The sequence below is a fragment of the Pelodiscus sinensis genome, chromosome 12, assembly GCF_049634645.1.
Source record: "Pelodiscus sinensis isolate JC-2024 chromosome 12, ASM4963464v1, whole genome shotgun sequence".
NCBI classification, from domain to species: Eukaryota; Metazoa; Chordata; order Testudines; family Trionychidae; genus Pelodiscus; species Pelodiscus sinensis.
In genome coordinates this window covers 22730703-22749448 of record NC_134722.1, presented here as the reverse complement: position 1 = coordinate 22749448, position 18746 = coordinate 22730703, and the positions used below count along the sequence as shown (strand labels likewise).

The following is an 18746-nucleotide window of genomic DNA, read 5'->3' as shown; positions in this document are numbered from 1 at the left end:
TATGTTGCACTTGTCTTTATTGAATTTCATCCTATTTAGTTCAGACCATTTCTCCAATTTCTCCAGATCATTTTGAATTTTAATTCCAGCAACTGTCATGGACTGTAAGAAGGAATGAAGAGGAGACAGGATCTGTGACACCCCTTACACTAGCACGTATGTGCACAACTCCAAAGGGCAATAGAGCCAATCAAATGGATACCACTAAGGGAAAAATTTCCAGGAATAGTACATGTGGCATGCACACATCTGTCAGGGAATGGACATGAATAATCACTCAAAGAATATTTTGGTCTCCAGTCAGCAAGAATATTTTAGAGTATGATCAGAACTTAATTCTGTTGTAAAATAAATGGAATAAAGAAACAAAGGAATGGTGTATTCACACTGGCCACTGATGAATGTTAGGTGCACTGCTGCAATTCATGACTGTTTGTTGTAATGTCAGAGGTTGCATCAGTTTTACTATTGCAGTAATCTAGTTCAGAGGTGGCTAGGCCCTTTCTGAATTGAGGGGGCAGAATTTCATGGCCAATCTGAAGATTAAAGTATTTTTGTTTGGGGTTGCATTCCCACTCATGGGATGTACCAACAGAATAGCTGCACTACTGCTTGTTCATATTCGTGGCATCCGCTAGAACACATCTATACAAACTCTGGTTACAGATGAGTAAACTTAACTTCCCTATCATTATGGTAATCTTCATATCTAGGAGTAGCAACAAACCAACATGACACTGATACTTGTAACCAGATAATCTGTAGTGTGCGGTCTTCAGTCACCAGTAAAGTAAAAAAAACCTAACAAGTTCCATAGTGTTTTCTCCCTTTATACTTACATCACTTGTTTTTCTTGGGTTATTTGAACCAATTACTTTTAAACCCTGATAATCAGTTCCAATAATTAGGAAATCTATGTAACAAGGAGTTAGATTTAGATAGAAGAGCAGACGTACTGAGAGGGGCCAACAGATTCGCTGGCCCCTTGGGTAAGGCAGGGAGGGCAGCTCCATAACCTCAGGGGTCTCTGGCAGAAGGGGCAAGCCTAGGGATTGCTTCCCTCCAGGCAACTCTCAGTACTCCCAGAGCATGCTGCACGGGGACCCAGCAATGATTTAAGGGCCACAATAGCAGCAGTGGTTAGAAGCCTGGGCCCTTTTGAATCACTGGGCCTTGGGACAGTTGCCCCATTTTCCCTACCCTCCCTTTGGATGAACAAATTAGTTAGGATAACTGTCATTTTGGTTCTCTTTATTGGGTTGATGTTATATATATCACTTTAAAAATCAAAATAATCAAGGTGTTCTCCATGACCATTAGCATCCCAGTGCTCATCAAGTTTTCTGGTTCTTGCCCATAGTTAGACTACACAGACCACCTGGACACAATGCCATATTTGCTCTACTGATTTCACAGGTAGTTCTCTTTCAAAAAATATAGTTTTGACACTGCCTCAGGCTTAAAATACATTAAATCCAACAGAGCGGAGATAGGAAGTTTTGATGAATGTCTTGATATTTCTAAACTGAGCACATACAAATGAGCACAAATTAGTGATTTTTAAAAGCAAATGGACAACAAAATGCATAACTGTCTATTTTCACAATTATGCTGCATGTGAAAAGTAGGTGCACAAATGGAAGCACTTTTTGTGGGCTTATTTCTATGTGCACATTTTACAAAACTGGGCCCTTCAAGTCCTTGACTGGAATAATTCAACTCTCTCAGACCATATACTGTTACCACCCCTACTCTTACTCTATGCAAATCTGTTGTTATTTTTTCTAACCATGGCTGCTGGGATTAGTACAGTTGCTTTTAGCACTGATCTATACTTTTTTTTTAGCTTTTTCTTTCACATGCTCAAATCGGTTTACTCATAAAAACTATTATATTTGAAAATATTAATCAGTTGCTTTTTTCATAATAAAAAGGGAAATAAGAAATATCCCTAAAGAACTCACCAAATGTATAAGATGGTCACGTTCATGACTTACATTCTCTGCCAAGCTAATAAGATTTGCTAAATACTGATGAGCTGCCACCTCCTTTTCCATTGCATCTTCCAACTGCTGTTTCAGAAGAAATATTTTCTTCTGTGATCTCCTACAAAATATAAACAGAAAAAACTTATTTTTATGCACTAAACTATGATATAAACTTTTAAAAACTTGTTCTTGTGTTTAAATTAGCTTTTAAACTATTCTGTCATACAAGTCAAATCACATGTAAGAAGGAAAGATTCTGAAACAAGATCACTTAAAATATAAAAAGCCAGTAATCAAATCAAATCTTAGTTTACTTAGCAGGACAAAGAGGATGCAAAATGTTTTTCTGTTGACAGGAAGACTAAACCTCTTTATCCTCTAATTTTGGGCTGATTTGTTTCAAGCAATGATTATTACTGAACTATCTGAATGACTAGAAAATACAAGTGAGAGCTTTTTAACATACTACCTGGATATAAAAAGATCATGTGCCAGGTGGTATACAGGCAGTCCCCGGGTTACGTACAAGATAGGGACTGTAGGTTTGTTCTTAAGTTGAATTTGTATGTAAATCGGAACTGGTACATATTGTAGGGGAAACTCTAGCCAAACATTTTTTTTAGTTGTGGATAGCATAGGGAAAGGTTAACTCCCCTCTAATGTTTGTTTTGCTGTCTGTTCCCCTGTTCAGAAGATTTCACATCTATTTCTGTCCCTGTGACAAACTCAGGACTAAAGGAGTAACTCATCAAATACCAAACAGCTCTGCACCATGCTTTGAGCTAATAGCTTTATTTCCACACACCACCCAGGGTTCTAGGAGGAGGGTCCTTTTTTTGCTAACACAATGAGGCCAGCACTTTGTTTGTTTTGGTGGAGTCTTTGTTTGCCCAGGGAGCCCAGCATGTATAGGGGGAGGAGGGGCAGAGAGGCTGCTTTTGTCTGCTGTTGGGCAGCCTGTTGCTCAGGGGAGGGGGCAGCCTGTTGCTGGCAGGGGGGAGGGGGGAGGCGTGCAGGATGCGAGGCCGCGGGGGAGGGGCCAGCGGGCGTGGGGGGGCACTTTTCCTCTGCCCAGCAGCTCTGCGGGATCCCTGTCCCTGTGGCCAGCTGCTGCAGGCAGAGGCCAGTTGGAGCTGGCCGAAGAGGAGGAGGAGGAGGTGGATTCTAGGACCCAGGTGAGCGAGCCCCAGGGACGCTGCTGCGCTCCCGGAGCCCGGCATGTATAGGGGGGGCATGTATAGGGGGAGGAGGGGCAGAGAGGCTGCTTTTGTCTGCTGTTCGGCAGCCTGTTGCTCAGGGGAGGGGGCAGCCTGTTGCTGGCAGGAGGGGTGGGGGGGGCAGCGGGCGTGAGGAGGCACTTTTCCTCTGCCCGGCAGCTCTGCGGGACCCCAGTCGGAGCCGGCCCGAGGAGGAGGAGGATCCTAGGACCCAGGTGAGCGAGCCCCGGGAATGCTGCTGCGCATGTGCGGGAGTTGCTTCACCCCGTTCGTATCTAGGGATCCGACGTAAGTCGGATCCACGTAAGTCGGGGACTGCCTGTATTTTAAAACATTCCTGTTCACTGAAATAGGTATCCCATGGGTATCGAATAAAATAAATGTGTCCAGTATGGAACAATAAACTCTTTCATAGCAAATAATTTACAATAATTTATTATTCATTAACTCATCATATGCAATCTGACAATTTACCTATTTTTAATCAAGCACCTACAAATAATTAAATGTTTCTCTGGTATGAACTGGCTCAGGATACCAAGCATACTATAAGCATAAAGGCCTGCAACTAAATTGTTTTCTTTCCAGATCTGATGAAGCAGGTGATCATAATAAACAATCATTCTAAGAAATACCTTGCAATGCATAATAGCTAGAAATTCATTATGTACACCATGCAATACAGAACATTCCAATGTTCCATTAATTACTGCACTTTTTCTAGCTCTGATGGTTCCAAAAATGTCAAATTTTCAAAATAACATTATTCAGATTATACTTTTGCATGTCCTGTTGTGTTTGCACAAAAAGCGTCACGGATTATGTATGACCCAGCAATTCTGACCCATTCTTTGTCTTTCATATTTTTCCTAAATTCCTTTGTTCTCTTCTCAGAGAGATTATTTTCCTAGATTCTCTGTCCAGTCCATTACACAAAGTCAGCCATTGTATTTTGACAATACACACATAATTTATTTTTTCCATAGTTCTGCTTACTACATGCTGTACTGTAGTATGTAATTAAATTATATGACAGTATTCCTTTTTTACTTGTAAAATACTTGAACATAGGGACTAATTTCTAGCTTCACAATATGCCTACAATTACTATAATTGCTCACCTAAATCAAGTAATTGGCTAATTATAATTTTCACATGCATTTACTTAATGCAGTCATGGTAATTTGGTAATTGTACATGAAAATAATATTAAAATTATTTGGCTAATATGTTTAAAAGTCAAGTCTGTGTTATTACAGAAGTTAAATCAAATTTAGGCACACCATTTTAGAGAATATATTTAATTGATAGCAGTAAGAATGCATGTATCTGGGGATGTGCTGTAGGGGTTATGGGCAAAGAATTTTTTTCAGTGAGATATTATAGTTTTCAAAAATATTAGTATTAGTGAAAGGAGATATCCAAATGAAGCAAAAAAAGGAAATAAATAACCTATTTGTCTTTTGTGCCATATTCAGCTCAGCTTCCAAGATCTTGTTGTCAGCAACTAGGTCATTTTTCTCTAAGAGCAGGCTCTTTTTTTGTGCTTGCAACGATGCTAGCTTTTCCATTAGATCCTCCAGCTCTGCACTTTGCTTTTCCTGTTCCTGTTGTAACTGACTGAAAAAAAGGCAATATAAAAAGATATCAAAGATCTACTTCACAGAGAAAATCTATATATATATTTTAGTCAGTCTGCATGGCTGTTTGTTCAAGAACTCTTAAACGGTAAGAGCTAGGATCACCAAATTTGGTATGCAGCTTCCTCTTCACCTAACTTTAAGAAGGTCAGCGTTTGGTTCTGTCAGGACAACCAGAAGCCCTGGGGAAAGAACGGTTTTCCATAACATGTAAAGAAAGGGGATGTGATATGAGAGTGTCCACAGGGAGCAGGGAGCACAACAGGGAAAAGCTATCCTGCAGTGTGTCCACTGGCGGTAGCAATACCATGCGGGAGGAGGAGGAGGGGGTAGAAAACATGCTCCTGGTGCCTGAAAGGGGTATGGGAGGGAGAGAGAACATATCCCTGGCAGGCTAGGAGGGGTTGTGGTCAGAGAATAGGCTCCCGGTGGCTAGAGGGGCCAACACCACACCCCTTGTGGCTGGATATGGACAACACATCCCTTGCAGTTGGGAGGGGTGATAATGCGCCCCTGGCAGGCAGTGGGAGGCCTGGGGGAGAGGTAGAGGAGGGGAGGGAGAGAGCATGCTCCTGGCAGATGGGGGAAACCCTTGCTTCCTCTCACTCCAATCCTCATTCGCCCTTTCCCTCTCTCCCAGCCTCTTGCACACATACTCCCCCATCCCCAAGGTCTTGCCCTGACAGACCCGGGCAACGTCAGGTAAGTCTCCTAGTTATTAAATAAAAAGAGAGTGTACTGGCAATGCTAAATAGGATTTATATGTTTGCTATGTGGTCAAAATGTATCCAGGGAATATCTTAGCATCTTTTCTAGGAACTCTAATAATTACTACTAAAACTGCATGACCAGCAGTGAAGAAAAGGTGTTTATGGATTACTCACAAAGGTAAAAAGGTGCTATGGCAAGAGATTAATATATTTCCAGCATGCCTAGTCTTGAGCAAAGAATAACTCAACTGTATATCATAAAACATAAATTAAGTTCTAGATAAACTGAGTTAGAAAGTTAACACACTCTATATATATATTCTGTGCTTTAAAACTCAAATCATGCCATAAAATACCATAAGCTTTCAAGCAAAGTACATACTTTCATAGTGGAGGCAGTAGGTAGTAAAATAGTTCTTGGTTAATTGAAATAGCTTAGCATGAACTTTTATAAGAAACAGATATATAAATTTAACACATACTGATAGTTTGTTAGCTATAATTCACTTTAAATCCCTTCAAGTCACGTGGTTCAAATTTCTGATATTTCACTTTTATTATTAAAAACTAAATCTTAGTGGATGGAAAGAGAAGAAATGTTTTTTCACCAGAGGAAAACAGTAAAAGCCTTTTACTTTTCACCTGAGACTAGGGATGCTATCATTTATTTGTGTACATGTGTAACTTCTGAAAATTGTATTAGTTACACATTTACGCGGGGCTCGGGGGATGGGGGAGCAAATACAAGCCAGTGCTTGGGGCGAAGGAGCAGGCTCCTGCCTGTCCCCCTCTTCTGTCTCTGATAAACCATGATTTCCCCCCATGTTATTATTATCAGCCTAAAAAAACAAAGCTAGCAGTTTTCTAAAATAGTATTGTTCCACCTTTTTGTACTCTGCCAGCTACAATAACTTTTGGATTTTCGTGGAAAAAACCATGGGGTCCTGGTGCAGCAAAAGGGAACTCTGGGTATAAGAGTCTGCTCATGTGAACACTGCAGGACTGCCAAGAAGTTGCCTTTGTACATTAGGTAGACCCATACCTTCTTAATGCATTTACCAAAGTAGCATGCTCCTCTGCTGTTATTCTGCCATTCAGATTGGCTTTCAGCTCTTCACATGTGGAACATAAAGATTTCAGTTGCTTCTGATTTTCTGATATTTCCTCTTCCTGGCTCTGTATCTTAGCTTCCAAAATCATCAGCTGTTTGGTCAATTTTGAAACTTCAAGGAGGAAAAAAATTGTTAACACAAAACTCTGTCACTAATCAAATCAAAATTTCAGTTAAAACAATAAGACATTATTTCATAGTTGCATTAAGCATTTTTTAACTGTTACTTGACTTGGCAAATTAAGTATTGCATTTTTAAGCTTGACTCATGTCTGTCAAGAGTTTATCGAGGAGTCCAACTGTGCATGGGCCCTGATGCAAACGTCATAGTTTCATATGCCAGGTGTAGATTTGATACAGTTTGTACTGCAGCCCATAATTTTAGATCTCTTCTATGTTCCTAATACACACAAAGCTTTCCAGGTCTGTGGATTTCTGAAAGCCAATTCAACTAAGGGACTTTACAAATTCACTTTCATAGGTCTCTGAGAAAACAAGGGAGGAAGTCCTACATATAGAACCCAGTGTGGATACAAAATTTGTATCCATGTACACAGGTGTATCTGCAAAAATGAGCTGTGGCTATCAGCATCCACATCCACAGATGAAGATATAAGTGGATATCCACAAATTTGCAGGATTCTAGATACCACAGATATCTGCATCCACATTCGTGGATGTGGATACTTGCAGATATACAGCAGATGTCCGTGCATAGTCAAAAAATGAATATAATGCCCTCAGGTAAATTACATGGTCACCTGTGCTCACCTACAAGATTCCTTCCTAGATTCAAAGATTCTTGGTGACATATCCAATGTATGTATTGTTATACATGACAAATAGCTACTATACTAGGATACTTGTCACATTTTCCAAACATATCTGTAATGGAAAAGGTACGAACAGTGAGACATGGTTAAAGTTTTTTAGGATACATTAAACTGAATTTCCACTTTCAAAATTATTTTATGTAGAAGCGTGGCTTTCTATAGTCAGGTTTAATGCTACAATAAACTTCTGATAATCCGGCATCTTTAGGACCCAGGGGGTGCCGGATTATCACATATGCCGGACTATCAGAAGGGAGGGCTATGAAAGGTCTGGGGTGGGTTAGGGGGATGCCACCCCAGATCCCTCATAGCCCCCCCCCTTCCGATAGTCCGGCTCTGCCCCAGGTGTCCTCGATTCAGCCGCTGCTGGTCAGTTTCTGGCTGAATCGGGGACACCTTCGGCAGAGCAGCTGAGGTGCTGCCGGGTTGATCTGGTAGCACTGCCCCTCGGGGCTCAGAGACCAACCCAGCAGCACCCCAGCTGCTCTTGGGGACGCCTGGGACAGAGCAGCTGGGGTGCTGCCGGGTTGGTCCCGCAGCCCGAAGGGCAGCGCTACGGGACCAACCCGGCAGCGTCCCAGCTTCTCTGCTCCCGGCTTCCCCTATTCAGTTGCTGGTCAGTTTCAGAAGCGGCTGAATCAGGGAAGCCGGGAGCAGCTCCAAGCAGAGCAGCTCCAATTGTCCGGCTGCCCCAGCACTTCTGGGTTCCTGATGGTGCCGGACCATCAGGAGTGCCAGAGCACTGGATGCCAGACCAATGGAGTTTTACTGTACAATGTATTTTAAAGGGTTTTTTTTTCCCTTTAATGCCTATTAAAATTTTCTAAACAGGATTTTGTTGGTATAAAAATACAGCACAAGTAGTAGAATGATTCTTTATCTAGAATCTTCCCCCCCTTTATCTAGAATCTTTTCCTTGCATGTAATTAATGTTCTGAAATCAATTACCAATCAAGGAATAAAAATCTGAATAAAACTGTGTATATGATTAGCTTGATTCCTCAATGTAATCTGTCTTAAAATTTTAAGCAGGGTAGGTTATAAAAATTAATAGAATCACTAACTTTAGTTTTGAGAGAATTAACTATTTTAAAACAATGAACATTGCTTACAAAACAGAAAATAAAATCGCACACACTCCAAATAATTTATCTTATGCAATATTTATATAAAATCATACTGTTGAACACTTCTGGTCACTATTTCCACTAGAGAAAGTGACTTCTGACTGACACATTTTAGTTCAAGATGGTATTTATTACATAATGTCTTCAGAGGAAATAATTTGGATCATGATTGTAATTATATTATTTTGACTTAATAGTGCTTTAAGGCATGTATTAATTAAAATAATGCTGCAGTACTATTTCTACTACAGTCCAAATTCTCTGCTCATACCCCAATCATGGCCTCACAAAATTCCAAACCTCTTCCTCTCAGTGCAAGTCAAAACAATCATCCATCAAACCAGGAGAAAGGTACTGGACAAGGGTGTGTTCTAGAAACTATTGGGATCCATTTCCATTATTTTCTTTGTTCATGCCTCCAGGCACTGTTTCTCTGGGCAGTGTCCACTCTCTAGATGCCTTTGAGGATGCCTTATGTATCATCTAGGTCACATCCAATACTACCTGTTTGCCCCTGAGGATGTCACATGGGCCACAGCTGGATGCTGACTGGTGATGTGCAGGTTCTCTGCTCTGTCCCCTCCTCTGGATCTCTGATACTTTACATCTGGCCTCACTTTTCTCCTGTTTGTTCATTTGCTGTTCTCCATATTCATCTGATGCCTGAATCTAGAGGTTGTTAGCCATTAATTGAGGGGGATGGCCTTTTGTTTTGGGTAGGCCGATGCCAGCCTCTCCCCCATATGTCAATAGTACAATCCAAGTAAGTAGCAGTTGAAGAGTATTACCTTCCTGAAGATGTTGGTTGTAACTCTCCTTTGCTTTTGCCTGCTGAATCTCAAGTTGTTCCATCAACACTCCATTTTCTTCCAAGACCAGCTTTGCCTGAGTTTGCAGCTGCTGCCTATGATGATTGATTTAAAAGTAATGTACTACTCAAACATCAGTAAGTTAAATAATTAAAAGATGACACTGGAATAAACCTTACATTAATTTTAGACTGATACTTGCATCCTTCTGTTCAAGAAGCTTATTGAAAATGACAGAATCCAGATTACTTTAAGGTTAATAGAGCGAATATGAAAATATTTCCTTAAAAGTAGGTTTTATTTTCTAGAACGTTGAAAATATGAGTGGAGAGGAAAAATGCAAATGCAATGAAGAAAAAGAGATGTGTATGTGACAAATATGGCAATTTACTCCTATACCTGGAGAACCTTACTGAATTAAATGTAAGTATATTTGGGGTCCATTATATTAAATGTATGGTTTATGTAATATTGTGGGCTGGGATTGTAGATAGCCTCTCAAAGGAAAAGATGTGATAGATGTGTGACCTGAGGGCTCTGAGGACTATATTAAATAAAGTGTCAGATAACAATGGACTCTTGGAAGAAAACAAAGTAAGTGGTTTTCCTGGTGAATATCTAGGGATAAGTGAATGCAAATCTCCCCTCCCCCGCCCCAACAGTTATGCAGAAAACCAATCTTTTGAAGCTATGCTCCTGAGGGGTGAACCATTGTATGCTATTTGACTCTTACATGGGACCATGATCAAAGGCCAAAGCTCTATAAAGGAAAGACTAACCTTTTCATGATTGTTCTTGTTCTGAATGTGAAATGGTTATGAACCTGTAACCACAGGAAAACCCAGCTGTGGGTTCTGAAGCACAGACATCTCCCAGAGCCTGAGTCTAACACTGGTGTCTCCTCTGGTAAACCTTTAGCATGCATGCAAGTTTTTTTTGTTTTGTTTTGTTTTAATGTTTTCTCAGTAATGCTTTCACCTTAAGAATAAATGTTTAGAAAGAGCTATGTGGGAGCTTATATCAACAGGCAATTGGCTACATCAAATACTACCTGTTTGGCCCTGACGACATCACATAGGCTGCAGCTGTGTGCTGATTAGGCCACAAGTTGAGAAACTAGCCAGTAGGCAGGGAGCTGTCCAGAATGGAAAAACCTTGATCACAAGAGGGTGGAAAACTTGGTTCTCTGCCCAAGAGAGGGGATGGCTAAAGCAGCGGTTCTCAAACTTTTTGGGCTCCGGAGCCTTTTACATGTGTAAAAATTTATGCAGAGCCCCAGCCGTCCACTATTTGTATGTGTTGTACTTACGCGGCGTCCCAGCGGTCCACTGATTTGTGTGTTGTACCTATCGATGTTTCCAGTTTGTCAAACTCGCGGAGCCCCTGGAGATGTCTCACGGAGCCCTGGGGCTCCATGGAGCACAGTTTGAGAAACACCGGGCTAAGGAGATGAAAGCCCAGACTGAGTAGCTTTTGGGGACCATAGAGCAGAAATAAAGATGAAATTGTCCTGAACTGTGATAATGTATATTTGAAGTAAAGCCATATGGCTCTCATTTGTGCCTGGTGTATGAAGGAGAGAATAACCAAATGCTTACCACTGGATCACATCAAATACATTTTAGGACTTCCTAAGTCAACAGTTCATGGCTTATATATCTAGATAAATGTTATTTATGGAACTGTGAAAAGAAAGCATTTTGATCTTAGTTTCCTTTAGCACACAACTGACCCTTTTCTCTATTCAAGGCACTAACATAGCCTTCTAAGACGCAAATACAAGACTTTTTGCTGTTAGGAAAAAATCTAAGGAGCTAATTGTGTTCTGATGAGATGAGCTGGAAAAGTAGAGAAGTACAGTCCAAGATGCAAGCAGACATAAAAGAAATGTAAACACTTCGAAGACAAATAAGGTGCAGTTCATTTGTTTGTGATCATCTGATATACAAAGCTTAAGTTACAGCAATCATCAAACCAATTAGCTAAGCTACATCCGGTCATATGATAAAGGGCTAACCTGTTATCAACGATTTCTGGTGATGGCAAAAGTTTTTCAGTGTAACTAAAACAAGAAAAAATTTAGCTTTATTATATAGAGTGTTGCAGTATGCACAGCTTGATAATATTCTTTAAGTGCACAACTAGAGAGTGCAACAAGACTATGGGTATGCAGCATAACAGGCTGCAGAAGGCCACCCAGGAATGTACTCGAGTGGCTAGACCATATTGCTGCAGCTTCAATTCTATTGTTATCTGAGGCAGATAAATCAAAGCTAGGTTGACTATATCAAAACATGCTGCACTGACACTTCTGATTTCATTGTAGCTATAGCCTACTCTTCCACACCTCTGACTATATCATGTTAAATGCAGTGTGAGTGTTCATGAATTTAACTGCAATATATCTAAATTAGTTTACTTGTGGATGCCCCAAATACATCATGATAGCCGCTAGTCATATGACCTTAAAATATGAAGTTGGGGTCTGACCACACAAAAATACAACAATGATCATAGCTGTTCTGAATATTCCTACAGCTCCGGTTACCAAATTGGACTGGTGGCCAATCTCAAAATCCCTCTAAATCTGAAAGGAAAATCTAAATAATAAAAATTGTCCCTCTCTCTTCAGTATCTTCCTACTAATATGAAAGTGGGACTATCTTACTAGCAGTTGTTCCTAAAAGACTTATGAAACTTGGGGAGCGGATCACAAGCAGCCACCCCTTAAGATTTCTAAAATCCTTACTAATGGGACTAAGTTTAGTACGCCCTTCATCTTGGGCCACCAGAACAGTTCTTCCATTGCAGTAAAATACTCCAGCCTTGTGATGATTGCCATCATAAACACCACTTTCAGTCTTCTACATATGTCATAATTTCTTAGCCTATCTAGCCTTTGTCACACGTTTGAAGTTTCTGCTCCAGATGCATTGCCAGTTTTCATGTTTTATACCCATAAAGTAATGGTGGGTACAATGAGAACTGAATATAATCTGACTTTAGCTATTATGAAAGTGGCCACTATTATGGACACTGATTAAAGTCATTTTTAGTCAGGCATGCAAACATTCTGCTAGAAGAAGCCATATGCTTATTGATATCTTTTACAGTAAACTTCTGATACTCCGGCACCTTTGGGACCCAGGGGGTGTCGGATTATCGGATATGCCAGAGTATCAGGAGGTATTCCGGAAGTGGGGCGGTGAAGGGTCTGGGAGGTGGGGTCGGCGGAGAACGGTGCAGCGTGGGGCAAACCCTCTGCCGTTATGCAGGGAGGTGGAGGAAGCCCTGCGCAGCCACCAGCAATAGGCCAGCTGGGGCTGCTAGTGGCAGCAGCGACTTGGGGAAGCAGCGGGGCAGAGCAGCTGGGGTGCTGTCGGGTTGGTCTCACAGCGCCGCCCCTCACCTCGTCAGTTTCAGCAGCAGCACGGAGCAGAGCAGCTGGGGTGCTGCCAGGGACCGAGTAGGAGGGTGAGGGGCGGCGCTGCGGGACCAACCCGGCAGCACCCAGCTGCTCTGCACCTCTTCCCCAACGACGCAGAGCAGCTTCAATTGTCCGGTTCGCCGGAGCACTTCCAGGTTCCAGTTGGTGCTGTACTATCGGGAGTGCCAGACCACTAGATGCCGGACAACTGGAGTTTTACTGTATCTTCATAAGTATCAGAGGGGTAGTCATGTTAGTCTGTATCCAGAAAAACAAGAAATCCTGTGGCACCTTAAAGACAAAGGTTTATTTGGGCATAAGCTTTTGAGAGTAAAAAAACCACTTCATCAGATGCATGATCATCTTCATAGAAGTTGCCTCAGGTTGTGATGAATCTGTCTACTTCTTCAAAGTCTACACCATTAATGAAGCAAAATGCAGGACAATGTAGCACTTTAAAGACTAACGAGATGGTTTATTAGATGATGAGCTTTCGTGGGCCAGACCCACTTCCTCAGATCAAATAGTGGAAGAAAATAGTCACAACCATATATACCAAAGGATACAATTAAAAAAAATGAACACATATGAAAAGGACAAATCACATTTCAGAACAGGAGGGGGATGCAGGGGGGGGGGGGAAGGAAGGAAGGTAAGTGTCTGTGAATTGATGATATTAGAGGTGATAATTGGGGAAGCTATCTTGGTAATGGGTAAGATAGCCTGAGTGTTTGTTCATTCCTTTTTGGAGAGTGTCGAATTTTAACATGAATGACAGTTCAGAGGATTCCCTTTCAAGTGCAGATGTAAAAGGTCTTTGTAGCAGAATGCGGGTGGTTAAGTCATTGAGAGAGTGTCCTTTCTGGTTAAAATGGCAAGAAAAGGAAGTTACTCACTTCGTGCAGTAACGATCGTTCTTCGAGGTGTGTCCCCGTGGGTGCTCCACTTCTGGTGTCGGGCTGGTCCCGGCGCCGCAAATCGGAGCTTTAACAGAGCTGTGTGTGTGTGTGTGTGTGTGTGTGGTCGGACAGCGCGCGTGCACTCCCGTTTCGCGCCTTTCATCTACCGCGCGCTGCCCGGCTCCCGCCAGTTCGTCTCACCGCCTATCTGAAAGACAGAAAAACAAGATTCCGAAGCAGGGAGGAGGGCGGGTCGTGAAGCACCCACGGGGACACACCTCGAAGAACGATCGTTACTGCACGAAGTGAGTAACTTCCTTTTCTTCTTCGGGTAGTCCCCGTGGGTGCTCCACTTCTGGTGACTCCGAAGCAGTAATCTCGGCTAAACGTGTGTTTTGGAATCGGTATTCCGAGCAGTAGGCAACACTGCCAAGGCTACTGCTGAGTCAGTGGTGAAGTGCTGAACAATTGCATAATGTCTTGAAAAGGTAGAATTTGAAGACCAAGTCGCAGCACGGCAGATGTCACGAAGAGGGACACCTTTCACGAAAGCTGTAGACGCAGCGACTGCTCGTGTTGAGTGAGCTCTAGGTTGCCAGGTGAGAGACTTCTTACGGATAGTATAGCACGTCGTGATACAAGAGACAACCAGCTTGGAAATGCGCTGGGCGGATAAGGACTTGCCCGTAGAAGAGCCCGATGTTGAGATAGAGGCGGTCCGTCTTACGTAAAGTACGGGTTCTGTCTATATAGAAAGCCAGGGCTCTGCGGACATCGAGCGTATGCAGGAGAGCGTCTCGCTGAGATGCATGCGATTTTGGGTAGAAACATGGCAAAACAATTGGTTCGTTTATGTGAAATTCCGTAGACCTCAGTATCACTGATTCCGGGTTGAAGACTGTATAGGGAGGTGTTGACATTAGTGCGGATAACTTGCTCACCCTGCGTGCTGATGTTATAGCCAGAAGAAAAAGTACCTTCATCGTAAGCATCGGTAGCGGTACCATGGCCAGCGGTTCAAACGGTGGCCCAGTGAGGACATCGAGAACCAGGTCAAGACTCCATACAGGTGGCGGAGGTCTCCGTGGTGGGTTGAGGTTAGCCAATCCTCTGAGAAATCTAGCCATCATGGGGTGAGAAAAAACCGACTTGCCTTCAACGGGGTAGTGAAAAGCAGCTATTGCCGCTATGTGGACCTTAAGTGATGAAATGGCTAGTCCGGTTGCCTGCAGCTGAAGGACATAGTCCAATAAGACATGCATCGGCGAAAGCAAGGGATCCAGGAGTTTAGGAGCACACCATCGTACAAATCTGGACCACTTTGACAGGTAGGTTTTCCTGGTGGAATCTCTCCTGCTGTGCAGGAGAACACGCTTCACTTGGTCCGAACAAAGATTCTCGGACTCGCTGAACCATGTACCATCCATGCAGTGAGGTGCAGAGTGTCCAGCTTCGGGTGACGCAGTGAGCCTCTCTGTTGTGTCAGCAAATCTGGTAGGCAAGGCAGTCGGCGCGGTGCTCGTACAGAGAGCTGCCGAAGGGTTGAGTACCATGGCTGCCTGGGCCATGCTGGGGCTATAAGTATCACTCGTGCCCTGTCCATCACAACCTTCTCGAGTACTCTGGGAATGAGTACAACAGGGGGGAATGCATACAAGAGTGATGTGCCCCAGTGAAGGAGGAATGCGTCTCCCAGCGAGTGAGGTCCCACTCCCGCTCTGGAACAGTAAGCTCTGCATTTTGCGTTGGCACGTGTTGCAAAGAGATCTATCGTCGGAAACCCCCACTGATGGAAGAGAGTTAAGAGGACATCTGTGCGGATCACCCACTCGTGGTCCTGGGGGAAATACCTGCTCAGTGCATCGGCTGTGGTATTGTTCACACCCGGTAAGTATGACGCAACTATAGAGATGTTGTTTCGAATGCACCATTTCCAGAGACGGATCGCCTCCGCACAAAGTGAGCGGGATCGGGCACCCCCCTGTCTGTTTACGTAGTACATTGCGACTACATTGTCCGTGAGAATTCTGGTGACAGTACCTTTTATGTATACCTTGAAGTGTTTGCAGGCATGAAACACGGCTCGAAGCTCGAGAAGATTGATATGGAGCATCATCTCCGTAGTGGACCAACGACCCTGAACTGTTTTTGTGCCCATGTGGGCACCCCAGCCGATGAGAGAAGCGTCTGTGGTTATCTCTCGTGACGGTTGTGGTGCATGGAAGGGAACTCCTGACAACATGTTGTTGTGATTCGTCCACCATACTAGGGAGTCCTTGACATGTACTGGAAGTACTACAGTCTTGCGAATGCTGTGGTCGGTAGGCTTGTAAACCGTGCTTAGCCAATGCTGCAGACACCTGAGGTGCAGTCTTGAATGGCGCACTATGATTGTCGTGGAAGCCATATGTCCCAGAAGCTGGAGACATACGCGTACCGGGAGCATTGGAGCGTGCAAAACTGTTTTTATCAGATCTTGCATTACTTGAAAACGCTCGAGTGGAAGGTGGACTCTTTCCGACTGGGAGTCGAGACGCGCTCCTATGAAGGTTAAAATCTGTGTAGGTAGTGGGCGCGATTTTTGAGTGTTCACGATAAGGCCGAGGGAGTCGAACAACTCCTGAGTTGCGACTACCATGTGGTGAGCCTCTAACTGGGTGCGCGCCTTGATGAGACAATCGTCGAGGTAGGGGAAGATAACGACTCCCATCCTTCGAAGATGGGCAGCCACTACCGCTAGTGTCTTGGAGAACACCCTTGGGGCCGAAATGAGGCCGAAAGGCAGAACCCTGTACTGAAAATGATCGTCGCCCACTACGAATCTGAGAAAACGCCTGTGGGCTATGTGAATCGTTACATGGAAATATGCGTCTTGCAAATCCAGGACTGCGAACCAGTCTCCTCTGTTTAGTGCTGGCATGATCTTGGCCAGGGTGGTCATTTTGAAGCGCTGCTTTCGGATAAAACGGTTCAGACCCCTCAGATCCAGGATCGGTCTCCACCCTCCGGACTTTTTGGGAACCAGGAAATACCTGGAGTAGAATCCTTTGCCTCGGAATTCGTCGGGTACTCTCTCTATGGCTCCGATCTCGAGTAGGTGAAGAACCTCTTCTCGAAGAGCGGCCCCATGAGACGGGTCCCTGAGAAGGAATGGGGTGGGAGGAGTGGTCGGAGGGATTGATGCGAATGGGATTGTCAGGCCCGACGATATGACCTCTAGGACCCATCGGTCCGAGGTAATGGTGGCCCATTGATGAAGGAATGGCCTGAGGCGGTGGTGGAATAGAGTGGTGGTGGTGATCGCAGGCTTCCGAGTGGTGACCGGTGGAGACATGTTCGCGTCCTCTGCACGGGAGTCAAACCTGCTGCTTCTGGGAAGGTCGAGCAGCAGAGCGGTTCTGTTGCTGACGTTTGCGCTGAGGGCGCTGTCTGAATCTAGACTGGTCAAATCCACGCTGCTGTTGCTGCTGCTGTTGCTTATAGGGGAAATAATCATATCTCCTCTGGAAGGGGTAGTATCGTCTGCGTTTAAAAGGTGACGTGTACATCCCCAGAGAACGAAGGGTCATACGAGAGTCCTTGCCAGAATGGAGGATCTCATCGGTAGTAGAGGCAAACAACTTCTGACAATCAAAGGGTAAATCTTCCACTTTGGAATTCAACTCCTTAGGGGCTCCCGCTGACAGTAGCCAGGAAGCTCTCCTCATCGCAATGCCTGTTGCCATTGCTCGCGCGGCTGTGTCAACAATGTCCGCGGCTATCTGAAGGGCTGTTCTACATGCGGTGAAACCTTCCTGGACAACCGATCTAAGGAGAGACTTCTTACTGACAGGGAGGTGCTGCATGAGTTCCGGTAACTTAGAGTAATTATCAAAGTTATGGTTCGATAACAGAGCAGCATAATTGGCAACCCGCAGTAACAAGGTTGAGGAGGAGTAAATTTTCCGACCAAAGTGGTCCAATTTCTTTGTCTCCCTATCCGGTAGGGAATTCTTGAATTGGGGCATTTTGTTCTTGTGACGAACCGCATCCACTATCAGGGAATTCGGCTGAGGGTGATTGAAAAGAAAATCCAGTCCTTTGGATGAAACAAAATACTTCTTATCAATTTTCTTATTAGTTGGCGGTATCGATGTTGGCGTCTGCCAGATATCCTGTGCCACTTCTAAGATGGCTTCATCTACCGGGAGTGCAATCTTTCTCTGTTGTTTAGGGTGCAGATTCTTAAACAGCTTATGCTGTTTAGCTTGAGACTCAGTGAGCTGCACTTCCTGAGATTGCGCTACACGTTTAAACAGGTCTTGGAATTCCTTAAGATCATCCGGTGGAGACTTCTCGCCCATAGACAGTGATTCATCCCTAGAGGGCTGTGGTGAACTGGCATTTGGGGACATATCCTGCTCACCTTCCGAGAGTTGCCCTTCCTCTAGGTCCGACATTTGAGAACAATGCGTGGGGGAACGAGAAGATACGGGACGTCGTAGCGGAGAACGTTTGGAGATCTCCGAGCGCCCAGAGCGTGGACTAACTGATCTACAGGAACATGGAGACCTGCGATGAGACCGAGAGTGACTGCGATGAGATGATTCAAGATAGTCCGGTCTATAACGATGAGAATAGTGCCGGCCAGACCTTGCAGGGGAGAAGCGTCCAGAAGATCTAGTGCTGTCATACCTGGCGTAATATGTACTTCTAGGTGAATGAGTTGGTGATCGTGAGCGTCTCGCCGGAGAAGGAGATCTCGAATATCTCTGGTGTGAACAGCTACGCTCTCTATCATAGTAGTGACGAGATGAGAGACTGCGGTGGTAATAATGCCCATGGTCTCTTGCGTGGTGCGAAGATGCACAGCGGTGAGGGGATGGCTCGTGGTGAGACCTTGGCGAGGCACACTGGGAGATTCCCTGGGCATTTGATTTTTGTGTTGATGCTGCTGGCTGAGTAGAGCCTGGAGAGTGAAGGGTTAAGGGCTGTGAAGCAGGCAT

General features: G+C 44.0%; 1 protein-coding gene across 8 annotated transcripts in view; it reads right to left on the bottom strand.

Annotated features, from left to right (window-relative positions):
- The window catches only part of CEP89 (centrosomal protein 89), a 113308-nt gene that overhangs the window by 46024 nt on the left and 48538 nt on the right, over window positions 1–18746 (bottom strand). For 5 of the 8 annotated variants that reach the window (XM_014569481.3, XM_075940115.1, XM_075940114.1 and 2 more), the window contains 5 exons: window positions 11453–11497; window positions 9415–9530; window positions 6598–6778; window positions 4658–4825; window positions 1965–2106 (listed from right to left, as the gene is read on the bottom strand). In XM_014569481.3, coding sequence (XP_014424967.1) covers window positions 1965–2106; window positions 4658–4825; window positions 6598–6778; window positions 9415–9530; window positions 11453–11497 — 652 coding nt within the window. The remainder of the gene's footprint in view (window positions 1–1964; window positions 2107–4657; window positions 4826–6597; window positions 6779–9414; window positions 9531–11452; window positions 11498–18746) is intronic. The other 3 variants (XM_075940113.1, XM_075940117.1, XM_075940118.1) reach the window with 1 other exon arrangement.